General features: G+C 41.8%; 1 protein-coding gene across 8 annotated transcripts in view; it reads left to right on the plus strand.

Annotated features, from left to right (window-relative positions):
• The window catches only part of ZNF197 (zinc finger protein 197), a 76,473-nt gene that overhangs the window by 17,327 nt on the left and 33,690 nt on the right, over positions 1–25,456 (plus strand). For 5 of the 8 annotated variants that reach the window (XM_060308792.1, XM_060308788.1, XM_060308789.1 and 2 more), the window contains exon 1: positions 24,438–24,575. Coding sequence is in view for 2 of the 8 variants with exons in the window: in XM_030830214.2 (XP_030686074.1) it covers positions 13,047–14,027 (981 nt within the window). In the remaining 6 variants the exon portion in view is untranslated. Of the gene's footprint in view, positions 1–5,726; positions 5,772–6,833; positions 6,934–7,828; positions 7,951–12,868; positions 17,578–24,437; positions 24,576–24,610; positions 24,969–25,456 lie in introns of those variants that run through there. The other 3 variants (XM_030830214.2, XM_030830215.3, XM_060308791.1) reach the window with 3 other exon arrangements.

Consider the following 25,456-nt stretch of genomic DNA (forward strand, 5'->3'; position numbering starts at 1 on the left):
CCTGTAGGGACCCTGGCAAGTCAGCATGACCTGATTTCAGAAAAAGGCCACTAGTGAAACCTCTAGTCAGGCTGCCTCAACAATGAGCAAAAATCGATGACACTCAGGCTCTCACTGGGGAGCCGCACTACTGGTGCCCTTAGGATTTGAGGTATGTGCAGCCTACTACAGGGGCCATTTATGAGGAAGGTGGTCATGGCAGCTGTTATGGTGCTAAAATTAAAGCCACTGGCAACTGTATTCTCCAGGCTAAGCTGTGCACTTACCACGCTATCCATTGTCAACATCTGTCCTAATGAGCAGCACTGAAATAACAAGATAGTGAATTATTTAAAAGACTTTCAAAAGAGAACCATTAGAAGAAGTCTAGACAATTCACCTCTTCTCAGGGGCTCCCTGAGGTTTCCATTGAGAGTGGATATGTGGGATATTTGAACTGTATAATCAGGAACAGCTGGGCAATTCCCAAAAAATCTGCAAGAACTAAGGAAGTTGCACATCTGGTTGGGGACCTCTGATTTGCCCAGAGCAATATGCTCGAATAAGAGTCAGGAATATCTTTCATTGGGGCAGAGCTAAAGCTGTGCTCTACCTGCTCTCCCCCAAACAAGAAGCTATAATGTCTTTGCCCGTAATTAATATCAAGGGTAAAGCCATCTTCTGACATGCCACCTGCTCTGCATCTCCAGGTTCTGGAACACCCCTTTTCCTCTTCTTGGGGGAATCATGAGTTGGTTGCTTCTCAAGGAACTATGTTGCTTCTCAAGGAAGTTGGGTGTATTAGTCTGTTTGGGCTGCCATAACGAAGTTCCACAGACTGGGTAGCTTAACCAACAGAAATTTATTTTCTCACAGTTTTGGAGCTGAAAGTTTGAGATCAAGGTGTCAGTGAAGTTGATTTCTTCTGAAACCTCTCTCCTAGGCTTGTATATGGGCATCTTCTCCTTCTGTCTTTACATGGTCTTCCCTCTGTTAGTTTATGTCCTAATTTCCTTTTCTTATACAGTGGTATTGAATTAGGATGTACCCTAATGATCTCATTTACCCTTTATTACCACTTTAAAGGCTCTATCCCTAAATATAGTCACATTGTGAGGTCCTGAGATTTAGGACTTCAACATACAAATTTGTGGGGGACACAATGTAGCCCATGGTATCAGTTTAACGGAAGGGCAAGTCTGGATTGACCTGCTAATGTGGGGATTGGCCTTATTCTTAAGTGAACACATTTCCCCCTAGGTTGAACACTGTGGCCGCTGCCTCCTGGGTTGTCTTCCAAATGGCTCCTCAATCTGTATTTTACTCTCTGTTGAAACCTGGACATTTCAGCACTATGGCAGGCACACGAATGGTTCTCTGAGGTGAGTTCATGACTCTTTTTTTAAACGTTTTTATTGAAATATAATTCACATACCATATACTTCATCCTTGTGAAATGTACAGTTCAATGATTTTTGGTATATTCACATGCATGTGCAACCATCCCCACAGGCAGTTTTAGAACATTTTCATCACCTGAAAAAGAGATTCCCTACCTTTTACCTATCCCTCCCCCTAATTCCCCCCTCTGCCAGGCTTAATGTTTTGTTTTTACTTTTTACTATGGAGAAATTTTAATGTACACAAAATACAAAACAGAAGAAAAAGAAAAAGAAATTAAGGATGGCATGTAATACATAAGTTCTAACACCACCAGTGAAGCAAAGATATAACTTGAATCTAATCAGGCCTCTTTTCCTACCTTCCAATTTACAGGAAATATAGGGGGATATGATGAGAAAATAAGTCAGATTCACTGATTTTTAATTTGTACAATGTGAGACACTATATAAGACAATTGACCTAGACTCTTTGAAAAGTCAGTGAAATGAATAAAGTTGGCCAACTGTTCTAGATTAAGAGAGACTCTTCAGAAACACAACCACCAAATGCAGTGCGTGAATTTTGAATTTTTTTAAAAAGCTGTAGCAGATATTTGGGGATCAATGGAGACACTAAATATGGAATGGATGTAATATTTAATAGTAGGCCCATTTATGATAATATACAATTGTTTAGATTTCTTAAATCTGACAGTTATATTTTGCTTCTGTAAAAGAATGTCCTTATTCTTAGGACATGCATGCTGCAGTGTTTAGGGTTGGAGGCTCATGATCTCTTCAACATATTTTCAAATGGCTAACAATAACAACAAATAAAATGTGTATGTGTGTGTAGAGAGAAAAAGCGAATATGGCAAAATAACAGTTGTTGAATCTACCTAGAGGGTATATGCATGTTTGAAAGTTTCAAAATAAAGTTTGAAAAAGGTAAAAAGGGATTATGGACGGCTTGTTATAACTCAACACCTTTTAGAAGAAATGCAATTTATAGTTTGAGGCAGTGTGGCAGTAGACAAAAGAACACAAGATCTACAGTCAGAAAACCCAGTCCAAGTTTCAAATTGTCCACTACTAGCTGTGCAACCATAAGCAAATCATTTGACATATCCAGGCTTTAGTTTCCTTATCTAAAAATAAGGATAGAATTGGAATTCCCTGGCGGTCCAGTGGTTAGGACTCCACACTCTCACTGCTGAGGGCCCAGGTTCAATCCCTGGTCAGGGAACCAAGATTCCACAAGCTGCGTGGCATGGCCAAAAAAACTAAAAGTAAAAATAAATAAAAATAAGGACAGCATTAAGCCATAAAATTACTCTGAGGCTTAAATTATTTAATGCCCATGGAAGCCGTGTGTGTGTGTGTGTGTGTGTGTGTGTGTGTGTGTGTGTGTGTGTGTGTATGGCAGTAATGTCCCATTCATTTTTATACTTTTGAAGTATGCTTTGATCTTTTTTAAAGAACATGTATTTATTTATTTGTTTTATTTTTGGCTGCATCAGGTCTTGGTTGCCACACGTGGGATCTTCCTTGTGGCATGTGGGATCCTCTGCAGTGGTGCACGGGCTTCTCTCTAGTTGTGGCCTGCGAGCTCAGCAGTTGTGGTGCACTGGCTTAGGTGCCCCACAGCAAGCGGGATCTTGGCTCCCTGACCAGGGATTGAACCAGAGTCACCTGCATTGGAAGGCAGATTCTTAACCGCTGGACCACCAGGGAAGTCCCTGATTTTTCTTTCTTTCTTTTTTTAAGTGAATTTATTATTTATTTATTTATGGCTGCATTGGGTCTTCGTTGCTGTGCACAGGCTTCCTCTAGTTGCAGCGAGCAGGGACTACTCTTCATTGCAGTATGCAAACTTCTCATTGTGGTGGCTTCTCTTGTTGCAGAGCATGGGCTCTAGGTGCACGGGCTTCAGCAGTTGTCGCATGCACGCTTAGTAATTGTGGCTCACGGGCTCTAGAGCGCAGGCTCAGTAGTTGTGGCACATGGGCTTAGTTGCTCTGCGGCATGTGGGATCTTCCTGGACCAGGGCTCGAACCTGTGTCGCCTGCATTGGCAGACAGATTCTTAACCAGTGCACCACCAGGAAACTCCCCCCTGATCTTTCTGTAAAGCCAGAGTCATATCCTCAAAGAGACTGTGAATTACCAGAGGGAAGCATTGTGTAATCACCATTTTGACCAATAAAGTAAGACCTGAATAACTGGATATGTATTTCATTTACCCAAAAATGAGTTGTAATTTCTTTGGTTGACAGATGTCATGATAAAGATTGAAACTGCTGAATATTTAGGCAATTATGAACCCCACAAATACTCTGATTCTGAACAGTGACATCATTCTGGACTGAATGAATAGGTTTTGTCAGAAAAAATAAATATCCTTGTGGATAAAGGCAACAAGTTGGATAGGGTGGCCTGGAATTTGTATTTTTAACATGTGTCCTCATTATGCTCTCTAAAATTAGAGACCAGCTGGAGCTGGAATATTAATGAAATATTGTTACCCCCTGGGACCAGAGGTGGAGTTAAGAGTTTTAATCAGAATTAATAACTCCTCCCCCAAATAAAAGAATAGGTGAAAAGCAAGACCAAGTTGATCATTACGGTCATAATGTACATGAATATTCTTCTTAAGTGTTTCCTGATGTAGTGGCAATAGTGTTGTGCTCCTGAGTTCTACTTCCAGCATCAACTGGGGGTATGAACTTGTGCAAGTCTTATTATTTCTCTGAATCTCTGTGCCTCAATCTTCTTTGGAAAATGTTGTGCCACCTATAAGAATTGATGGATAAGAATGCTCCTGGTATGCTTTAAGTATTCAATACACATCTATTGATTAATGAGCTTCAAAGCTCATTGCTCAGATGACTTCTTTACCTACAGTCACTCCCTAGATTGTCCCATCCTGCCCTATATAGCAACACCTAAATTTACATCTCTAGTTGTGATTTCTTCACTGAACTCCTGACTCCTATCCCAATTGCCTGTTTGACATTTACTCTTGGATGTCTAATTAGCATCTCTAACTTAACACATCCATAACAAAACTATTGATCCCTCTCCCTAAACCTGTTCCTCTTTCAGTCTACTCTATTTCCAAAAGACAGTCTTATTTTAGTTGCTCAGATCAATAACCATGGAGTCATCCTTAATCAACATCCAATTAATTAGCAAATCATGCTGGACATGCCTTCAAAATATATGTAGACCATTTCTCATCACCTAAATCACCTCTAAGCTCGTCCAAGCCACCATCATTTCTCATCTGGAATAGTGCAGTAGCTTCTTAATTTCTCTACTTCTACTCTTGCCCACCTTCAGACTGTTCTCAGCAGAGCAGCCAGAGCAAATTTTTAAAATGTTATGTCATGGAGGTTTATGTCAAAATGACTAAGGACTGAAAGCAAGAAATTAGAATTTATAGAAAAACAGGTTTCTTGGCTCCATTAATATCTGATAGCTAATAAACCTTTGAACATGTGGCAGGAAAAAAAAAAAAAAAAAGGTAAGATCATGTCACTTCTCATTCCCAAAACCCTCCAGTGTTATTTGGGACATATCCAAATCCCTCTTGGACCAAAACGTGCGCCCCCTTCCTTCTGGTTTAAGGCCTTTGCTTCCTGATGTTCCATCTATCAGGAATACTCCACCAGCTACCCACATGCTTAAGTTGCTCACTTCCCGTCTCTGCCTTCCCTGTCATCTATAAAATAACCCCACCACTACCTACCCCCTTCTCTCTCTCTCTCTACCTCCCTCTCTTCCTCTCTCCCTCTCTCTCTCCCCTTAGGCACTACTACATTCTAGGTATTTATTTATCCATTGTCTCCCTGACTTGAAGGTAAGCTTCATGGGGCAGTAAGTTCATTGTCTTCACTACTGTATCTGCAGAGCCTAGAACAATGACATAATAGGCACTCGACACGTTATTTTTATATGCTGCCGATAAATGGTAGCCGATCCTGACTTTGAGGCTGAAAGGAGAAGGATGTGTGAAAAGGATGACTTTTCCGCTCAGCAGCCAGAGCTGGGGGTGTGACTTCAGAGAGTTTCAGTTCGAGGAAGGTAGTCTGGCCGCCCAGTTGATTGGTCCCTCTTCCCGCCCTAACCAAGTCCTTTCCCCAGGCTCCACCCCGTCCAGGATCTCTCCGCCTATTGGCTGAACTCTCCACGCCCTTTCGCCCTCTCAGCCAATGGTAGGGTAAAACTGGGAGGGAGGCGGGGCCAGAGCGTCCCCTGACCTGCGGGCTCGCGAAGCGGGCACAGAGATGCAGAAACCTCCCGATGCCTAGAAGGACCGGAGGGTTAGGGTGGGAGTTAGTGGGGAGTCGGTGACGTAGTTCCTTCTTCGCATTGTTCCAAGATGTGGGTCGGGCGCTTTCGGTGCGGGGTATGTGGCAGCTTGGTGTGGGGCTTCGGGCCGGTTCTGGGAGCGGGTGGGGCACATAGGCCGGGGGCCAGGCCTCCTTCACCGCTGCCCGCTGCGGAGACGGGGGCGCGGCAGGTCAAGGGGTCGTCGTGGGCCCCGCTCCCCTTGTTCTGCGCTGCCCCTTTGTCTTGGGTCTCGTCTCCTGCTCCGCGTAGCTGCTCACTCGGACCAGCTGACAGCGGTGACAGAACTGTATCATCCTCGTTGCTAGCCACGGGGCCTCCCTGGTAAAAGCGGTCCACATCCCGCTCAGGCTCTCAAAGGGCTCCGCAACACCTAAGTATATGGCTCAGATCACTAATCCAATCCCTGCTGTGTTCTCAGTGAGGAAGCAGACCCAGAGAGGAGGGCAGAGCCTTGCCGAAGATTACTCATTCATTCATTCAAAAAATACTTAGCACCAACTTGCAGTGTATTAGATCCAGGGATTACAGTTGTGTACAAGGCAGAACTATATTCTGGTAGGGAAGAAATGGAACAAGCTTGAAGGGTTAGACGCGGGGTCTGGGAATCTGAAGGGGGAAACACAAAACCGATTTTGAGGCCTAGTGATCCTGAGAGATGGGTAATCATAAAAAAATTCTCCTTCTAGCATCCCTGTAAAGCCTTATTTCTTCCTGTCTTTAAAGACATTTGACTCAGCAGAGTTTCCCTCATCCCTTTTCTGCAAACTTTTGTTGGAAAGCTGGATTGCAGAGAACTTCTCACTTGGAATGCATTTTTCAGTTAGAGGAGAATGTGGAGACTTAGATATCAATAGAACAGGTGAAAAGGAGCGACCGTGGTGTGATGGAATGAGGATTTCCTTCCGACGCAGAAGGCTTATCTCTTACTACCCATACGACCTTCAGCAAGTCATTCCATCTCTGGGAGCTTCATTTCCTCATCTTTAAAATGGGAATGATTATCCTTATTGCTCTCAGTTCAATAGGAAGGGAAGTGACCCAGGGATGGGACATTGCCCTGAGTGTCCACTTGCAGTTGAGCTGTCAGAGAACTCAAGTCGTTTCTGTGTGTTTACAGTGATCCAAGACCCCACCGGGAACTTTTTCCTGGGCAGATCCTTTGGAGTGAGGCTACTGTGCACAGGTGTGAAAGTGAGCCATTCTCTTCTCTTTGGCAGGTGAGATCTTTATTGTGAAATTAGTCTGGGGACGGGAATCCTGCCTGCTAGAGTATGGGAACCAGGTCTGAAAGGGAGCATTTCTCGAGAGAAACAGAGAAGTGGGAGGAGGACCTCTGGACCCTGAGGAGTAGAGTTTTGGTGAGGAAGGGTGATGTAGTGGAACTCAGTTTTGGGTGTCAGGAGACTTTGGCTTGAGTCCCAGCTCTCCTCTAAGTTCCAGTTTCCCCAGCTCAAAATTTTAATATGAGACGAGGTGGTCTAGGAGTTTCCTTCCAACTCTGACATTCTGAGAATCTCTGAGCAGTTAGACTAGGTCAGTCTCTTAGGGAATTTAAGCCCTTGGATGGCCCTGTTGAGACAGAACTGCCAAGAATGTCAGTATTGTCATGGTGTTTCGACAATATGAAACACCAAAGAGATAAACAGGTGGAGAGGAGGGTTGAGGGTGGTCATGTGTGGAGGGTGCACTTCTCACCATCCCTACACCCAGATAGAATTAGATAGAATCCTGAACTTACTTAACGTTTCAAATCAAACATTTATTGAGCCCTATGTGCCAGGCACTGAGTGGGATCCACATACGAATATCATGGGCCCTTTTCTCTGGGGGCTTAGAGCTTAAAGTATACATGTGAGGAGGGACACAGACATACACAGAAGGAATTATGGTATAAGGCAACTCTATTTTATATTACAGATTTTTAATTTTTTTTTTAAGTGAAGAAATTTTTATATGGTCAAATCTATCAGCTTTTCTGTTATGGTGTCAACTTTTGTTTTATGCTTAAGGCCTAGGCCTTTCCCTGAGATCAAGATAATTTCTAATAGTTCTTTTTTTTGTCCTTTAAATTTTTACACTTTATTCATCTGTTTCTCTGGAATTTATTTTCAGGTATTGCCTCTTATTCATCACTCCACTGCAGCTAAACAGTAACCAAAGACCATGTGACCACTGCCCAGAGGAACCTGAAAGGCTGGTGATGCTGGTGAATTAAAGGAAGACAATGCCTCTAGGTAAAACCTCTGTCTCTCTCTCTCAGAATAGAACTTTGCCCTTTGTGGGTTCCTCACGGCCTGAAATGAATGGTGCTCCTGAGATCAGGACACTCATCCATCACTCTCAGGGATTTGTGGGTCAGAGACCTGTGGGGCCTCATTGGTCCTCTTCCATTTACTGATTGTCTGAGATTGTAATTTTGTGCCCAGTTGCCTGGATACTCCTAGTGACTTGCTATCCTTATAGCCTCATCTATCCCTCCTCCTACTTCTTTAGCTAAGACCCCACCTCCCTACTGCCTGGGAATTCTTCCAGAATTTCTGAGGGAATTTCCCATCCATTTGGGCAGAGGGCAAATAGTTAGGTTTCCTTGGATCAAACTCTCTTCAAACTATCCCTCCCTGCTCTCCTGATAAGTCTTGCTTCCTCCTCAGGTCCCCCAGAACCACCCTGAGCATCCTTACAGCACATCCTTGTGCATTTCTCTTTCTCTCTGCCTGCTCTTTAACCAAAATCTCTATTTCAGTAAGCTTATACATTTTCATGACTTCATCTGTCCCCTATGTCTTATTCTCAAATTAGTATTCCTGACATATTCTTCCTCCTCTTGTCTAAAGTGTTTTCCCACATCCCCATCTTTCTTAGTGATAGTACCATTCTCAATATTTAGACCTGGATCTGATGGCCTAGAATTCTTTCCTTTAGTCATCCTCTATATCCAGTCTGATATATGCATATGCTTTCCTGGAAATAGCTGGACTTGTTTTCTATCCTGTTGTTATTCTGGACTAGGGTCTCACTATCTCATACATTTGTTTATTCATTCAGCAAACATTTATTCAGCACCTAGAAAGTCGCAGGCCCTCTAATGGTCACCCATACTGCATTCCTAAACTTTTCTCCCAACTCATTTCCCTTCCTCCATTCTTTTTTTCAACTCTAATCCATCTGGGCTAATCTTCCGAAAGCATTCTTTTCCTAATTTCACTTTTGGGTAGGGGGATACAAAATTTATTATCCAAACTGGGATGCTTTTGTGAATTAAGGGGGGCACTATTAATAATGATGCTGGAAAAAAAATTTTTAATAAAAAAATAAAGAATAATGATGCTGGAATAGCAGGCATAAACCAGGACTATTCTGGGAAAACCAGGGTATATGATCACTTACTCCTAGGTGACAGCTCTTGGATTCTTTCTTTTTATTTTCCTCAGTTTACTCCTCATGGGATACCCCAGCTGCCTCTTTCCTGTTTTCCACTTCATGAAGCCCAGAGAAACATGAATGTGCTGGGGGTGGAGGGAAGTCTGGGACTAGGGGAAATGAATGGTAATGCTTGAAAAACTTTGTTCTTGACAAGTGAAAATGAGAAGGAAAGTAACAAGAAAAGAGAATAGCAAGGTAGAAAAAAGAATATGGAAAATAGAGGGAATTCCTTCGTGATCCAGTGGTTAGGGCTCCGAGCTTCCACTGCAGGGGGCACAGGTAAGATCCCTGATCAGCGAACTAGGATCCTGCAAGCTGTGCCATGGCGCAGCCAAAAAAAAAAAAAAAAGAATATAGAAAACAGAGAGGAAATTAAGGGTAGATTTCACTCTTCCATTTAGAACTTGTTTCCGTTGACCAGCAGATTATATCCATATTTTTTGCCCCGTGATTTCAGTGTTCTGGCTGGTATCACTTCACGCAATTCGATTGTTTCATTTCCTCATTTGTTCATGAAACAACAAAAAAAATTTTTTTGAGTGCTTGGTATGTGCCTGGAACTTTGCTAGGAATACAATAATGAACAATATGGACAAAAATCCCTGCCTCCATAAAGCTATGTGATAGTGTAGCCTCCCACTTATTTCTGAGTACATCAACCCTGTGCTAACATCCTTTTGAGAAAACAGTTCTTGCTTATCCTCAGGTTCAGCCAAAGTTCTACCTTTTTTTTTTTTTTTTTTAGTTCTACCTTTTTAAAGCACCTTTCCACAAGCGTCTCAAGCCCCAGCACTCACTCCCTCTCCTAGCCCTTCATCCTCTGATTGGGTACTTTGTAAATTTGTAATTTACTTTCTTAGTGTATTGTCATCACTCCATTATAAGTTCCTTAAAAGTAGGTATGATATTTCACGTTTATATTAGTCTCCTTGGGCCTCCATAACAAAATTCCACAGATTGGGTGGCTTAAACAACAGACATTTATTTTCTCACAGTTATGGAGACTAGAAGTCCAAGATCATGATGACTGGCTGATTCAGTTTCTGGTGAGGACTCTATTCCTGGCTTGTAGATAGCCACCTTCTTGCTGTGTGCTCACATGGCTTTCCTCGGTTTGTGTATGTGGTGGGAAGGGGCAGGAGTGCAAGTTGAAAGCTAACTCTCTGGTATGTCTTCCTATATGGACACATTAATCCTACTGGGTCAGGGCCCACCCTTATAACCTCATTTAGCCTTAATTACCCACTTAGAACTCACATCTCCAAATGTAGTCACATTGGGGGCTTGGGGTTCAACATATGAATTTTGGAGGGACACAGTGTGTAACAGAACTTTTTTTTTGCATTCAATAATGGTATTTATTGCTTGTGGAAGACGGAGTCATGTAAATACCTGGTTATTAATGTTTTTCTTGAACACCTCTTTTTGGAAGGCTGCAAGACTGATCTTTCCATAACAGCCTTTAAGGATATAATAGTTACTGCACTAGCTAACTGGGGAGCATTGGATCAGCCATGCCTAGAAATGAGACATCCGGGGGCTGGCTTCAGGACACTGTCTCATTCTGAATCTCTAACATACTTTGTTCTAGTAATTATGGGAATTTGTTCCTCTAAAGTCATTTCCTGAGTTTTCATAAGTAATACTGTAGAAAGAAGAAGAATTAAACAATAACATAAGTTAGCAGAGGACAATTTGCCAGCAAAATGGGAGGCTTTCATAACAGCAAGTCCATAAACTTATCCACCTAGTCATCCATCCATTCATTCATACCACAAATGGTTTCACTTTTCTGCAACAATGCTTTTTGAAAATTTCCCTGCATGAGACCCAGGACAGAGATATGTACAGGGTAGAGTGTTCAATAATTACTAGTTGAAGAAATGTATGAAGAAAAGAAAGTTTCAGAGAAGATTAAAAATGGAGAAGAAACTGAGAAAGAACCATCAACTTTCTCAGAACTCTGGAGGCGGCTTCACTTACTGTCCCACTCTGCTCTGCAGTTCCCCTGGCTTCTCACTGAGTTTCCTCCACCTGCTAACTCCTGTTTGATTAGGAGGGTAACAGCAGCTGGATGTGAGTGTGCTCAGGCTCCTGCCAAGAACCCCTCCTCCCCCACCATTTTCTCTGCCTGCCCTCCATATCTTGGGCATGAGTCTGTGTATATGTGCCTGTGTATCATATGGGTGGCACTCACCCTTCTGAGATGTGAACTCTAACCTCCACAGTTCTCTTCTTGCTGGCCTTGAGCACTCACCATTGAATATGTCCTTCCTTCAGAGATCTTGACTCAGTTTATCAGAATGCTATGGGATAATGAAAACTGGTCAAACTTTTTGAAAAGCAGTAGGTAGTACTACAAAACAACGTCATTCCTTCTGACCCAATCACTCACTTGTGGAACTTTTATCCTAGGAATATATTTCAATGAGAAGAAAACTTTATATGTATAGAGTGATCATGATAGCATTATTAATAGTGGTTAAACCTCAGGGAACAACAGAAATGTCTGACACTAGCAAAATTGTAGGTAAACTGTAAGGAGTTTAATTGGTGGTGAATTATGCAGTCAGAAGATGATCATATGAAGAGTTAATAGCAATATGGAAAAATACTTATAAAAATTAAGTAAAAGAAGTAGGATGCAAAATTATATCTACTGTATATTTACAACTATATAATTATGAATATGGACAAGTCTGAAAAGGAACATAGTAAAAGGAAAATTAGTCATGTGTTAGTATCATGGAGTCATCTTTCAGTTTTCTTTTATGACTCAACCCCCTCTAGATTGAGGTCTGCTAGGGATATCTATATGTTCAGAGCTTTACATCAAACCAGTTGGGAAACTCCTGCTCATCCCTGACATTGGTTTCATGTATTGGCCCCTCTTGGTTGTGCTGCCCACTGCTCTCACCCTATTGCCATCTTTAGATACTTTACCACTGTACCATGCAAGGTCCTATTAGAGTTTCCCCTGCCATGCTTTAATTAACCCTGTTTCCCAGTTCAGCCTCTCAGGTTCACCCAGTAGACTGCTTGGTGAAAAGCAGACAGACTGAACTAGCACATACGGCTGGATCCAGCTACAGACCAGCCGCTACAGAGTAGGCTATGATATGACTATGCTCCAATATTGGAAGAATTGTGTTACCCCTATCACAACAAAGTTTAAGAAGAGGGATGTAGTACCTCGACCAAAGCAAAAGATGAAATCTTAGTCATACCTTAAGACAAAATCCGAGTTATTATTCTATAAAACAATTTTTGAGCACCTATTTTGTTCCAGCCACTGTATCACTGGTACTAGGGGAATAGGTCAGCATGAACTAAATGCCAAACTGATCTGAAGATTAGTCACTTAAGCTACTGAACGAAGGATCTTTCAGTGCATTTTTTCTAGGGATCAGATTAGGAGTTAGATGGCTCCAATTCTGGGAGTAGAGCATGAGACAGGAAGAAACCAGGATGGGTTTTATACTACTCATCGTTCATTCTGATGCTGGACATGTTGGGCTCCTGTCAGCCCCTGGCTTTCCATAAGCCTTTCCATTGGCTTCTATGTCTATCCTCATTTTTCTCATCTTTTTGATCAGGTCCCCCTGCCTTTGAACACTTACTTTTCCATGAGGGACCTTGTGTTCTGCCACATCTTGTTATCCTTGGATAATTCTCCTTCCTCTAGTATAGAGAGCAGGTGACATGTGCAACTTTTCTTTCTTCTGTCAGATGGTGAAACGGGGATTGAGGAAGTATTGATTCAAAAACATCATTCCCGAAAAATCTGAATCTCGTACTTTCAAGAGAACTCCGCAGAGGTGTTGCCAAGGAAGTCAATGTTTAGAAAGCTCCTCTGAAGGGAAAGGGAAGACTCAAGGGGCCACTGGGATGCTTCAAGCAAGAGAAAATGAGGAGAAAGACGAGAAACTTCAAACAGAAGACAGTTAAGGATAATAAAACATTCACAGAAGTGAGTGACCAAGAATCTGAAAAAGATGACCCTACAATAAATGAGAGAAGTCAGGCTGAAAAGAGACAGTATGTGTGTACTGAGTGTGGGAAAGCCTTTAGTCAGAGTGCAAACCTCACAGTACATGAACGAATCCACACAGGAGAGAAACCCTATAAGTGTAAGGAGTGTGGAAAAGCCTTCAGTCATAGCTCCAACCTGGTTGTTCATCGGAGAATCCACACTGGACTGAAGCCCTACACGTGCAGCGAATGTGGGAAATCTTTCAGTGGTAAGTCACACCTCATTCGGCACCAGGGAATCCACAGTGGGGAGAAAACTTATGAATGTAAGGAGTGTGGGAAAGCCTTTAGTCGGAGTTCTGGTCTGATTTCACATCACAGAGTTCACACTGGCGAGAAGCCCTACACTTGTATCGAGTGCGGGAAAGCCTTTAGCCGTAGTTCAAACCTTACTCAACATCAGAGAATGCACAAAGGAAAAAAAGTTTACAAATGTAAGGAGTGTGGGAAAACGTGTGTTTCTAATACAAAGATTATGGACCATCAGAGAATTCACACTGGGGAGAAGCCTTATGAATGTGATGAGTGTGGAAAAGCTTTCATCTTAAAGAAGACCCTTAATGAACATCAGCGACTTCATCGTAGAGAGAAACCTTACAAATGTAATGAGTGTGGGAAAGCTTTTACTTCTAATCGAAATCTTATTGATCATCAGAGAGTGCACACTGGAGAGAAACCCTATAAATGCAATGAGTGTGGAAAAACCTTCAGGCAGACTTCTCAAGTTATTCTACATTTAAGAACCCACACAAAGGAGAAACCCTATAAATGTAGTGAGTGTGGGAAAGCCTATCGTTATAGCTCACAGCTTATTCAACACCAGAGAAAACATAATGAGGAGAAAGAAACGTCATAAATGCCATATATTGTTGGAAGTGGACCTAATTGCTACTTTCTGGAAAAGCAATTTTTCAGTATCATCAACCTTAATTCTCTAAGAATTCATACAGGGAAAGTAATCAGAAGTAGACAAAGATTAACAGAAGGGCTATTCATGCCAGCATCATATATACCTGGAGGAAGAAAACTAGATTTTCAACCGTACAGGGTTTAAGTGAATGATGGTCTAGCCATATGATGGTTTGGCACCCATTGTAAACATTTTTAAAGAATATTTAATGCCATGGGGGAAATGATTTAGATGAAATGGAAGATAAAGAGAAAAACAATGAAATACGATCCAAATTTTTAAAAAACATTTATGCAAAGGAAAGAAATGGGAATGAAATAATACCAAACCAAAATGTTAACAGTGATTATCTCTGGGTAATAGGATTATAGGTAATTTCTATTTTTTTCTCTGTACTTTTCTATGCTTTTTAGATTTTCTACAGTGAGAATGTACTACTTTCATATTTTTCTACAGTGAGAATGTACTACTTTTGTATTTTTTAAATACGAGTACATGTTCATTTTCACTCAACAGGGTTATGAAAGGCTCATAGAACATAGACTCTAAAGTCCTGGGATTGCACCCTAATACTGACACTTAGTAGCAGGGGAACCCTGAGCACGTCACTTCCTTTTAGAGCCTGTTTCCTGTGTATTACATCATAAATACCAGTTGTTGGCTTTTGCAGTTTTGAGATAAATTGACTTTACAGTTGTCAACAGAATATATAATCCATTTTCTTAATCACTGTTAGGTTAAAAGAAAACAGCAAAGCTTTACTACATTCTCCTCTCCCACAGTTTTAGAAGGATCCGCAGATAATAAAGAACCACCTAGGCTCCACCTTTTCGATATATGTCTACAGAAAAAATGCCATCTTATGAAATTGGAACAATTGCAGTTTCAAAGCCTTTAAAGAGACACAGCATAATTCAAACAAGGAGAAGACTCTGCCTTCACATGTTACATGGATTTTCGTAGCTGAAAGTGCAGACTTTTGGGTCAGAGACATATGAGTTCTAATTCCAAATCTGCTGTGCCCTAGCTTGTCAGTTTTGGACAAGTCCCTCAAATGCTCTGAGCCACAGATTTATCTGTAAAATGGGAATAACGACCTACCTCACAGGGTTGTTGTGAGGATTAAATGAGATAATGCATGTAAATGTGTGACAAGCCTTTCTTTTTGTCTAGCCCTCTGACAAGGCCTTAATCTGTTTACAACCAATATTTTAAACTTTTAAGACAGCTCAGAATCCGTCTGGGAACCCTTAGAATCTCCCCATTCTTAACGCAGCCATTCCTCTTTCTTTGTATACAGTGAATGCCCAAACCTAACACCATTTGTCTTATGCACGTAGTGATTTATTGTTTCAGGGATTACTGAGGATTTGATATCCCATCCAATCCTCATAACATTGGTACAAGAAAATTGAGTCTCAGTGAGGTTAGGTGACTGGCTAGTAAGTGGTTGGAGCCAGAATGTGAACTCAGATCTGACTTTCAAGTCCATGCTTTCTTTATTATACCAAAGTGCCTCTGTCCATCATGATGGTTCTATGCGAGGGGGAGACCAGTTGGGATCCCCCTGAGTAGCCACTTCTGTGAAAGGTGGTTGATTATATCTGGACAGTTATTTGATCATGGTTTCATAAGGAAGATGCTGTCAGTCTTCTCTGAGTTAGATTTATGGCCTGTCTCTGCACCTTGTAATTTAGTTTTAAGGATTATATATTTCTTCCTTGCTGTTACTTCTTAGAAAGAATTGGAAGGTGTGAAGGGTATATTTGGGTGAAAAGGGATTGTTTGGTTTCGTCCTATTTTGATAGGATAATGGCTTACATATTATTTTGTGATGTAATAGTCCCTCTTTGCATAGTTATTCAAAGCAAGGTTTGGAGGCTCTGGAACAGATCTGCTGCATTCAGGGGGTAGGACTCTGGTAACATTGGTTACCCTTGGGTAGGCACTTCCCCAAGAGTCTGGGTGGACACGAGAGTAGGGTCACCCACATGTGGCAGTGGCTAAACAGAACTGCAGCAGTAAGGGCACTTCCATCATTTTTCCCTTGTCATGTGTCCTTTTAAAATTCTACAAGGGATTTGTCATTAATATTCATGCCTTTTGTCATGGCAGCCATCCTCACCTGCTGATTACCTATGTGGAAACTCCCAGGACTAATGTCTCCTGGCCCTGCTAAAACTGCTTTAAGAAAATAGGCAAACAGCTTCCTGTGTGCCTGTCAGGTGGTATTTTTTAAGCATTTATTATTGCTAAGCAGAGTTGTTGATGCTTCCTATATTGCTGAGCAAGTGTTCTCTGACCAAAACATTTTCCTACCACTGTGTCATAGCATCTGAAATTTTTTCTTCAAATAGGCTTTCTTTTTCATCTTAAAAGATTGTGATCTTCAAGAGTAAATACCTTCTAGGAGACTGGCCAGAGATCAGAATACGTTCACTTTTCTTGCCCAGGCAAGCTAAGATAGCGGACCCTGGAGGAGGCCTTCACTAGCTTCTAGTCTGAGAGGTTGATGCCTGTCTTAAGCTGCAGGAGTAAATGTTGACAGATGGTCTCTGTACCTTTTCATATAAATATTTTGCAATATAATTTGAACTGACCATCCACCTTCCTCCAGAAGTTTTTCAATACTTCCAGCTGCCTGCTTCAGCCAGAGTTTAATTTTGCAGTTCCTTTCAAGCCCTTTCATGATACACTCTGGAATTCAGGATCTGTCTCCTTGAATGTGTTTTTTCCAACTTCCTGTTCTAATGGAAGCCTGGTTGATCCCTAACAGCAGTGCTTCCTCTGCAGTCCCTCAATTGCTAGTTTTTTCTCCCCCAACCCGTTTACCTCTTTGTACGGCCATTTCTTCTCTATTCCATCAAAACCCCAGCTCTTTTGAAATGTACATCACTAAACTACTGTGTATTGCCCATCCGTGTTCTTGTCATCTGCCAGCTTCCTGTGCACTCACATTTATTCACTTTAGTTTTTAGTACCCTGAATATTCCTGAGGAATATGAAGAGGCAAGTATTTTTTAGTCACAGATACCCTGGTTATTGAGAATTGCTTTGGTGTGGACTAGAAATATACACGTCTCTTTTTAGTTGTGAGAAAAAGTGTGAAATTAAAATCTTATGTAGCCTTGATTAAAGGGAAATATGAAAGACAAAGAATCATGCATAGAGAGGAAAGTGTCTCCCTAGACTTAGAGATATTTTTCATTGATGGTGTGTACTATGTTAGGTCTTATTAGGAACTGAGAAGAAAATTGAAACCAAAAAGAGCTTTAAATAGCTGAGTAATTCCATTGAATATGAATCCCATAAGACTATATTTCATTTCAGCTCTGTATCCTGAGAGACAGACTTGCTTTTTAATGTTTTCCCATTCAATATAAATAAAATAGTATGCTCATATTGTTAGGTTGTGTTTAGAAACTAGACTGTCTACAGTCACCTCTGATGTTATAAAACTGAAGTCATAAAACTGTTTTTGCAGAAGATAGCTATAATTCCTCCAATAAATATCTGTTGTTATTTACTTGTTATAAATATCACTGAATTTTTTTCCCTTTGCTTCCTTCCTTTATTGAGAGTGGGAAGAAAACTGTCCAGTTTGCTCTTCTTTTAAGCAGCGGTTTTTAGAAAGAATGATTCTGTTGTTTGAGATTCAAACACAACATGAAGCTTGTTATTTTCACACTCATAATAGAGTTGTCCCTCGGTAACTGCAGGGGATTGGTTCCAGGAGCCCCACCCCTATACCAAACTCAAAGGATGCTCAAGTCCCTTATATAAGATGGCAAACTATTGCATACAACCTATATACATCCTCCCGTATACTTTTAAATCATCTTTAGATTACTTATAATACCTAATATGATGTAAGTGCTATGTAAATCGTTGTAAATACAATGTAAATGATATGTAAATAGTTGCCAGTGTGGCAAATTCAAGTTTTGCTTTTTGGAACTTTTTGGAATTTTTTTTTGTTTTTAATATTTTTTATCTGTGGTTGGTTAAACACATGGATGCAGAACCCAGAGATACGGAGGGCCAACTCTACATAAACTAGAGCTCTAACCATTAGAAAGTGTCCTTCTGTTATTTCCTTAGAGAACTTGAACAGCCACTTATTGTCCCACCCCCACCCCCCACCCCCGGTCTCATCTGTGTTTCAAACCTATACTATTATGTAGACGTCATTTGGCTGAATAAAACCAGCATGTTCCCTGAAGTCCATTTCTGCTCCAGAAGGCAGTTTGGTGAGGGGTCAAAAAGGATATGGCAGATGCCTTTCTGGACAACATAGATACAGGACTTGACTAGGTCACACTCTTTCCACTGACCATTTCAAATCCACGTGGCATAATTTGACGTACAAGGTTTGTAGACACGAAAAAGCTATAACCAGTCTCTAAGCCCAGTGAAGTCCAAATCTGGGAATCACAAGAAGTAATATAAGTAATTTCCCAGGCCCAGCAAATCAGCATTTCTGGGACAGGGTGTAGGAATCTATATAAAGCAAAACTTTTGCTGTGGGGATTTAAGAAAACTCTCCATTAGGAGCCTTGACTCTTTACATGACTATTTGTGTGATGATTGTCCATTTTCCCTCAGAAAAGTCTATAAGTCACAAAATTATTGAGACATATACCAAAGTTAGTATAATCATAACAAATTAGCAACCAGTTTACTGAGTGAAAGAAAATGCGGTCACATTTGCAGTGTTGGTTTAAAAAGAGTTGAACAGAGATTCATGTTTTAAAAATTTATAATAGAACAATATGGCAAACAAAATAATCATAAAGCCCTTTGGCTATGAAACAACCTAGAAATGCTGGATAAAACTTGAACATCCTTTTACAGGGCTTTCAAGAAAGTGAAATAAATCCTCAAAGCCTAGAATGAAGAGGAAATGGAAGTCAGAAAGATAAGTGGGTGATAAAGCCTTGGGTGCCATGCAGCAGTTTGGAGATCTTGGTCGCCAAGGGACTTAGATTTTATCAGCCACAAGGGCAGGATTTGAGCCCTTGGGCTTACAAAGAGGTGGAAAATTGGAACCTAGATTAACAAGAAACCTAGATCTTTACAGGGCTACATCCTCAGTGAAAGCATACATTAGGAAAAAAAGTGAGTCAGGAGCAGAGGGAAGACATTAAGGAAGTTTGTGGGGCTTGTCCTGGGCTTTAAATGTAAAATAAAAGTCTCCCTAATAATTTATAGCCATGGATCAATCCTCATGGTATTTTAGGGTTCAAATTTGGTAAACACCAGACCAAGAAAGTAATATAAAATTAGGTATTTACATATCCAAGTACACCTGGAACAGTTATTTAAAAATTAACAATTTAAAAAGTTGAGTTATCTGATTGTTTTAAGTTGAACTTTTTGGGAAGTAAATTCTGGGACAGGATAATATGCAGCAAATTTATTGGAGAGCGCTATTGGGATTAACATCTGTAGAGAGAGTGATGAAAGCAGGATTAGCAGTGGGAGAAGATAGCTATGTTGTAGTCACAGAGTTACCTATGTTCCCTTTGCTGGCTTCAGACTCAGACTGGGATGGCCTTTCAAGATTGCCCAAACTTGAAGTGAGAGGTGTGGGCCGTTAGACCCCTTCACTGACACAAGTACTGATTGGCACAATATATGAGGAAACATATATATATAACCAAATCATTGCTGTACACCTGAAACTGACACAACATTTTAAATCAGCTATACTTGAATAAAAAAATTTTTTTAATCAAAGTGAGCAGAAGAAATGAAGTAATAAAGTCGGAGTGGAAAACTAGAAAACAGAAAACAAAAACAATAGAAAAAAATTAATGAAACCAAAAGTGGTTCTTTTAGAAAAATCAATAAAATTGATAAACCTCTAGCAAGACTGATCAGGCTAAAAGAAGAGAAGACACAAAATACCAATGTCAGGAATGAAAGAGAAGACACCAATTAGATGAGATTCTACACTACTTAAAGGGATAATAATTATGATGGTTAATTTTTTTTTTTTTTTTTTGGTACGCGGGCCTCTCACTGCTGTGGCCTCTCCCGTTGCGGAGCACAGGCTCCGGACGCGCAGGCTCAGCGGCCATGGCTCACGGGCCCAGCCGCTCCGTGGCATGCGGGATCCTCCCGGACCGGGGCACGAACCCGTGTCCCCCGCATCAGCAGGCGGACCCTCAACCACTGCGCCACCAGGGAAGCCCTATGATGGTTAATTTTATGTTGAATTTGACTGGGCTAAGGGTTGCCCAGAAAGCTGGCAAAACATTATTTCTGGGTGTGTCTGTGAGGTTGTTTTCAGAAGAGATTAGCATTTGAATCTGCAAATCTGGGAGTTAGAAAGGGCTCTGACAGTTTGGTTGACTGGCTGAAACATGGACCAAAAGATGGCCTGTTGTGAATGAATCAGAAATGCCCGCCCTCCCTTGGTTTAATGTATGGGGCGGGAATTCAAAGGTTTAGGGAGATTGGATTATTAAAGTGGATTTGTCGTTCAAGACCTACTCACCCACACTGGGAGGGCCCAGAAGACAAAACTTTCATCAATACTATGAGAAATAAATTGGCAAAGGGAGAGCTAGCATTCTTGAAGAGCTCCATGATCTCTTCTCCATATGCCTGACTCAGAATTTAGTGTCTAGAAATAATCCCTTCAACCATGTAGTACTAATTCCATTATTTTCCAATACCTGAAAGAGAAGTATTTGCATAATCTCTTGGACTGGGGAGGGCCTCAGTTACATTTTGTTCTGCCCAGACACCTAGCCACTGCTAAGGATGGAAGATTCTAGATTGACTTAAAAGTACGCTTTTGGACCTCTCCGAATTAGAGGTGTAAGAGCATCAATCAACATCATAGATAGGTATTTGAGAAGAGGCTGGAGGGAGAGGACCGATAGTCTAAGATGGGGCTAAGACGTCAGAATACTGGTCAACTAAAACAGAAATCCTAGTCTGAATGTTAAGGTCGTGTTTCTCATCTTTCTATAAAATCCTACTCTACCAGTGTTGTGGGGCTGTTTGTTTGTTTGTTTTTAAATGCAAATTGGTGTGTGACTGACCTATGACAAAGGATCTGGTATAATTCTTCCCTCCCCAAAATGAAGGATCAATTTTCCTTCCTGTTAAGGCAAGACAATGAAATTAAACAGGAGAACCACAAAGATAGGAGAATGTGTTGATCTTGCTTCTCAGAGACAAAGTGGTCCATGAGAAGGTGAGGCAGCCGTGAGTGTACGTCTGGTCCCTCTTATTTTTTTTTATTTTTATTTTTTAGCCATACCACACCACATGTGGGATCTTAGTTCCCTGACCAGGGATCGAACACATGCCTCCTGCATTGGAAACGTGGAGTTGTAACCACTGGACCGCCAGGGAAGTCCGAGGTCCCTCATTTTTTAGTGTACTTTTCTTTCTCACAAAAAGGGGGTTGTACTCACATATGAATCTGGATTTAAAATCAGAGATTTTGGCTCCAGAGTCTGGGCCCTTAAAAACTATGGGAATGGTTGAAGGGATGTTTGGAAACTGCAATATTAAGAATAGAACTCAAGTTTCCAAGCTATTAATTGGCATTAAAGTAGGGGCTTAGTTCAGAAGAATGTTTCAGAGTTGGCATGTTCTATGTTTAAATGATTTCTATGGTATCTGGACAGTTTAGGTGCATGTAACCTGTTGCAAAAGAAAGAGCAGAAAGATCTCGGTTCCATTCTTGCCTATGTCCCTAATTAACTGAATATACTGTATAGCCCTAACAAACTCATTTAATTCTTGTTTGCTTTTGAGGTGCCTGAAGTCCTAATATTAACTTAATGAACAAATATTACATTATGCCAAGTTCTAGATTTTGACCATTACTTCTTTTATCCAACTTTATTGACAACTAAATTGTCTCATAAAGTATTTTCACATGATCCTTTTACTGAATGCTCACAACAACGCTATGAAGTAGGCATTATACCAATATTTGACCGACAGAGAAACTGAGACTTAGAGGCTGACTTAATAACATCACAGAGCTAGTAAGAGAAAGAGCCAGGACCCAAACCTAGGTTTTCTGATTCCAAATCCAGTGTACTTCACCTGTGGGAATTCTATGTGCTAAGAATGTGTGAGTGTACGTAAAACAGAGGCTATGTGTTGTATTCCACCAACATCCCAGCTCTCTGGGCCACTTTAAACAGATTCCATATAGTTCCATCTTCTTCAAAGGTAGGGTGTCCCTTTTCGACTACCATCATCCCACAAGATAACCAAGCCTTTCATCTTGGGGTGAGGATGAGGAGGCTTCAAATTCCTTGACTGTCAGATGGGCACCAGGCTGAATCTCAGGGCACAAACTGAATGATAAAACTGGGGCTCTAGGCTGACCATTGGCAATTAGTGGTCCTCACCAGCAGACAACTCTGGTTACATCCTTCCAGGCCACTGCTTGGTAGGGTGTGGATGATTATAGGCTCACTGGTCAGTCATCCACAGCCCAATTAGTCATTTTGGCTCCTCTCATTCCTTTCTTCTTCCCTAGCAGAAACACTTGTTTGGCAAGCATGTCTTTCCATCTCCCAAAAGTGTCTATTGACCTGACAGTATAGTCTTTGTACCCTTTTTTTCTAGTCTCACAGTGAATAACCTCTGTCTACTTGGGCAGGCAGGGGAGGAGAAAGGGCCTCAGGTCACAAGTAAAATGATTTAGTGTAGGGGGAGCAGGGACCACGTTGATTATTATTTCAAAATCTCCCATTCGTGCTTTGAGACCTATAAAGTACTATCTCCTGGTTCTCCTTCTACTTGGTTGGCTGCTGCTTCTAAGCCTCCTTTGTTGGGTCTTTACCATCTTTCTGCTTAGCATGTATCACTCCCTGACATATTTTGTATTTGTTTTCCTGTCTACCCCCACTAGAAATGTAAGCTCCTAGGGACTTTACCTCTTCATTTATGTCCCTAGTGCCTAAAATAGTGTCTAGCACATGGTTAGTACTCAGTTAATACTTGTTGAATGAATGAAAGAGTAGAGGCTGAAATGTTTAGGCAGGTGTTCATTGAAAGCCAGGAGAGGACATATATACAGAATAATACCTTGCTCATTCAACAAACGTTCATCTAGCACCTAGTATGGCTTTGTGCTAGGTGCCAAGTATACAAGGGATCCAGACAGACATGGCCCTGGCCCTTGACACAGGAGGGAAAGGGGCAGGACACAAACTCTAGATAAATGAATATGGAGCGCAGTTGTTTGGATTCGATAAAGACCAGCTAGAACCTGCTTGGTAACCAAGGTAGCTTTGAGAAAAGTCTGGTCATTGACCTTTAGCTCATTATACCTTCATTGTAATACTAAAAATCATGCCCCTTCAGCCATGACAGTTCCCAGACAGACCAGAAAAGGCCAAAAAGTGGGCAGTGGCCCAATTCCTGGGAAATCCCCACCCTTCCGAGAAATAGCAATATTCCTTCTGGTAACAGCAATATTCCTCCCATTCCTTAGCGTATTAAATTACTTAGCCCATAAAAACTACAGCCCCATGCCCTGGGGCCGCTCTCACTTTCTGAGACAGTCCACATTTGGCCCGTGGAGTGTGTATCGCTCTAAATAAACTTGCTTTCACTTTTCTTTGGTGAGCTCTTGAATTTTTTCCTGCACAACCCAAGGACCCTCACTTGGCCATGGTCCATTCTAAGGGCTCCTGTGGGTCCCAGGACATGACATTTCCCTCTCCTGCAACACCCTCTTGGAGCATCTTTCTGGTCTGTCTTATATAGGGGTTGACGACTCCAGGAGTCCAAACTTAAAATATCTAAGTATCAAAGAGAGAATCAGAGTTCAGTTTCCTTTACACAGACCTAAATTTACCCAGGGTGATGGACAACTGCAACAACTTTCTCATTCCAGAGAGGCAGTGTCTCTCTATTGCAGTTTCAGCTTGATTAATATTTAACACCAGAGCTCCATTATCTCATCATTTGGGCAAGAGATACTCGACAGTAAGCCAGTTCACAAGGGAGTCATTTATAAGCCATGTTATTTACAGTGAGAACTGCTCGAGGTTCAAGAATAGATTGGAAAAGTCACCCACGAAGTCACTCAGACATATGAAGAATTACTCCCCATCAACCTCAGTTGAACTGCAAATTAAAACAAAAAGGTTCCGTTCCTTCAGGAGACAACAAGCGTCCTGAGGGCCTGAACCGTGTGATTCACCGCTGATCCTTGTGTTCCGGAACACAGCTACGCCTACTCTCTGGTTGGGAGGAATGAAGACCTAAGGGTCCAGGAGCTCCGCTTTTCTTCGCCTTCACCGGGAAAAACTAGGAACCATAGAGCTATGGCTTCCTAGAGAGCCGGCACTGGGAGGTGGGGTGAGCGACCGGAAATCGCGGTATCCGCGGGTCAGCCATTATTTGGGGCCTCAGGTGCCGTGGCGTCCAGTTCCCGTGTCATCTCCCGGCGTCCCGGCACCGAAGCGGCGGTCCCCAAGGCCGGAGCCGCTGCGGGAGCCCCCGGTGAGCGGGGTGGGCTCGGGTCAGGTTGGCACGCGGGGAGGGCGGCCCGGGGTGCGGCTTGAGCTCGCCAGGGCAGCGCAGCCTTCGCCGACCCCTCTCCGGCCCTTACCCCCAGGGCGGTCCCTCCGCTCCGTGTTGAGGTGGACGCCTTGGCTGCGGCTTGGGGAAGGTATTGAAGACAGAGCCCCTGAGTCTGAGTGTCTGTGGACCGGCCCTCGAGTTAGTAGAATGTGCTGCCCCTTTGAGAACACCGCCCTCAGTAGTCAGGTTCCCCAGCTCAGGCTTTTCTGCTCTTTTCCCATCTTCTCTGAGACTGATGCTGAGAAACAGCTTGAGACTTCCCTGGAGCAGGGGCTCCCAGACTAATGGGGCCTTTTTTTTTTTTCCCTCGAGGTATGGACCGGTTCTCATCTTTTAATTTTGTAATATAATGGTATTTAAGAAGCAAACTTAGACAAGCCGTACCACCATTGCTTTAGAGAATGTATTTTCACATTAAGCACTAAGATGGTAAACTCAGCGTAAAAGCCGTCTTTTGCAAGAAAGGTCATTGCCAACCTGCGAGTGACTACGTATGGTTGTTTATTTTCGTTTTACCGCTTGCCAGATTAAAGCTTTATAATGAATTGTTGTCATTATTATTCTAAACCATTGCTTTAGAATAGTTGTTTGGGTTTCATAAGTCTTTTCTTAGATGCAGTTATTTTGGACTTTTGGAGTTAGAATCCCTGAGTTCAGAATTTGCTCCCATAACTGAGTGGCCTTGAGTGAATCACTTAGTTCCTTTGAGGCTTCTTTTGTTCTTTTTAACGTGTGGCTCACAGACCTTTTGTGAGAAGCAAACAAAATGTATGTTTAAGGATTTGTTATTTGTATCTATC

Source organism: Globicephala melas, chromosome 11 (assembly GCF_963455315.2).
Source record: "Globicephala melas chromosome 11, mGloMel1.2, whole genome shotgun sequence".
Classification (NCBI taxonomy): domain Eukaryota; kingdom Metazoa; phylum Chordata; class Mammalia; order Artiodactyla; family Delphinidae; genus Globicephala; species Globicephala melas.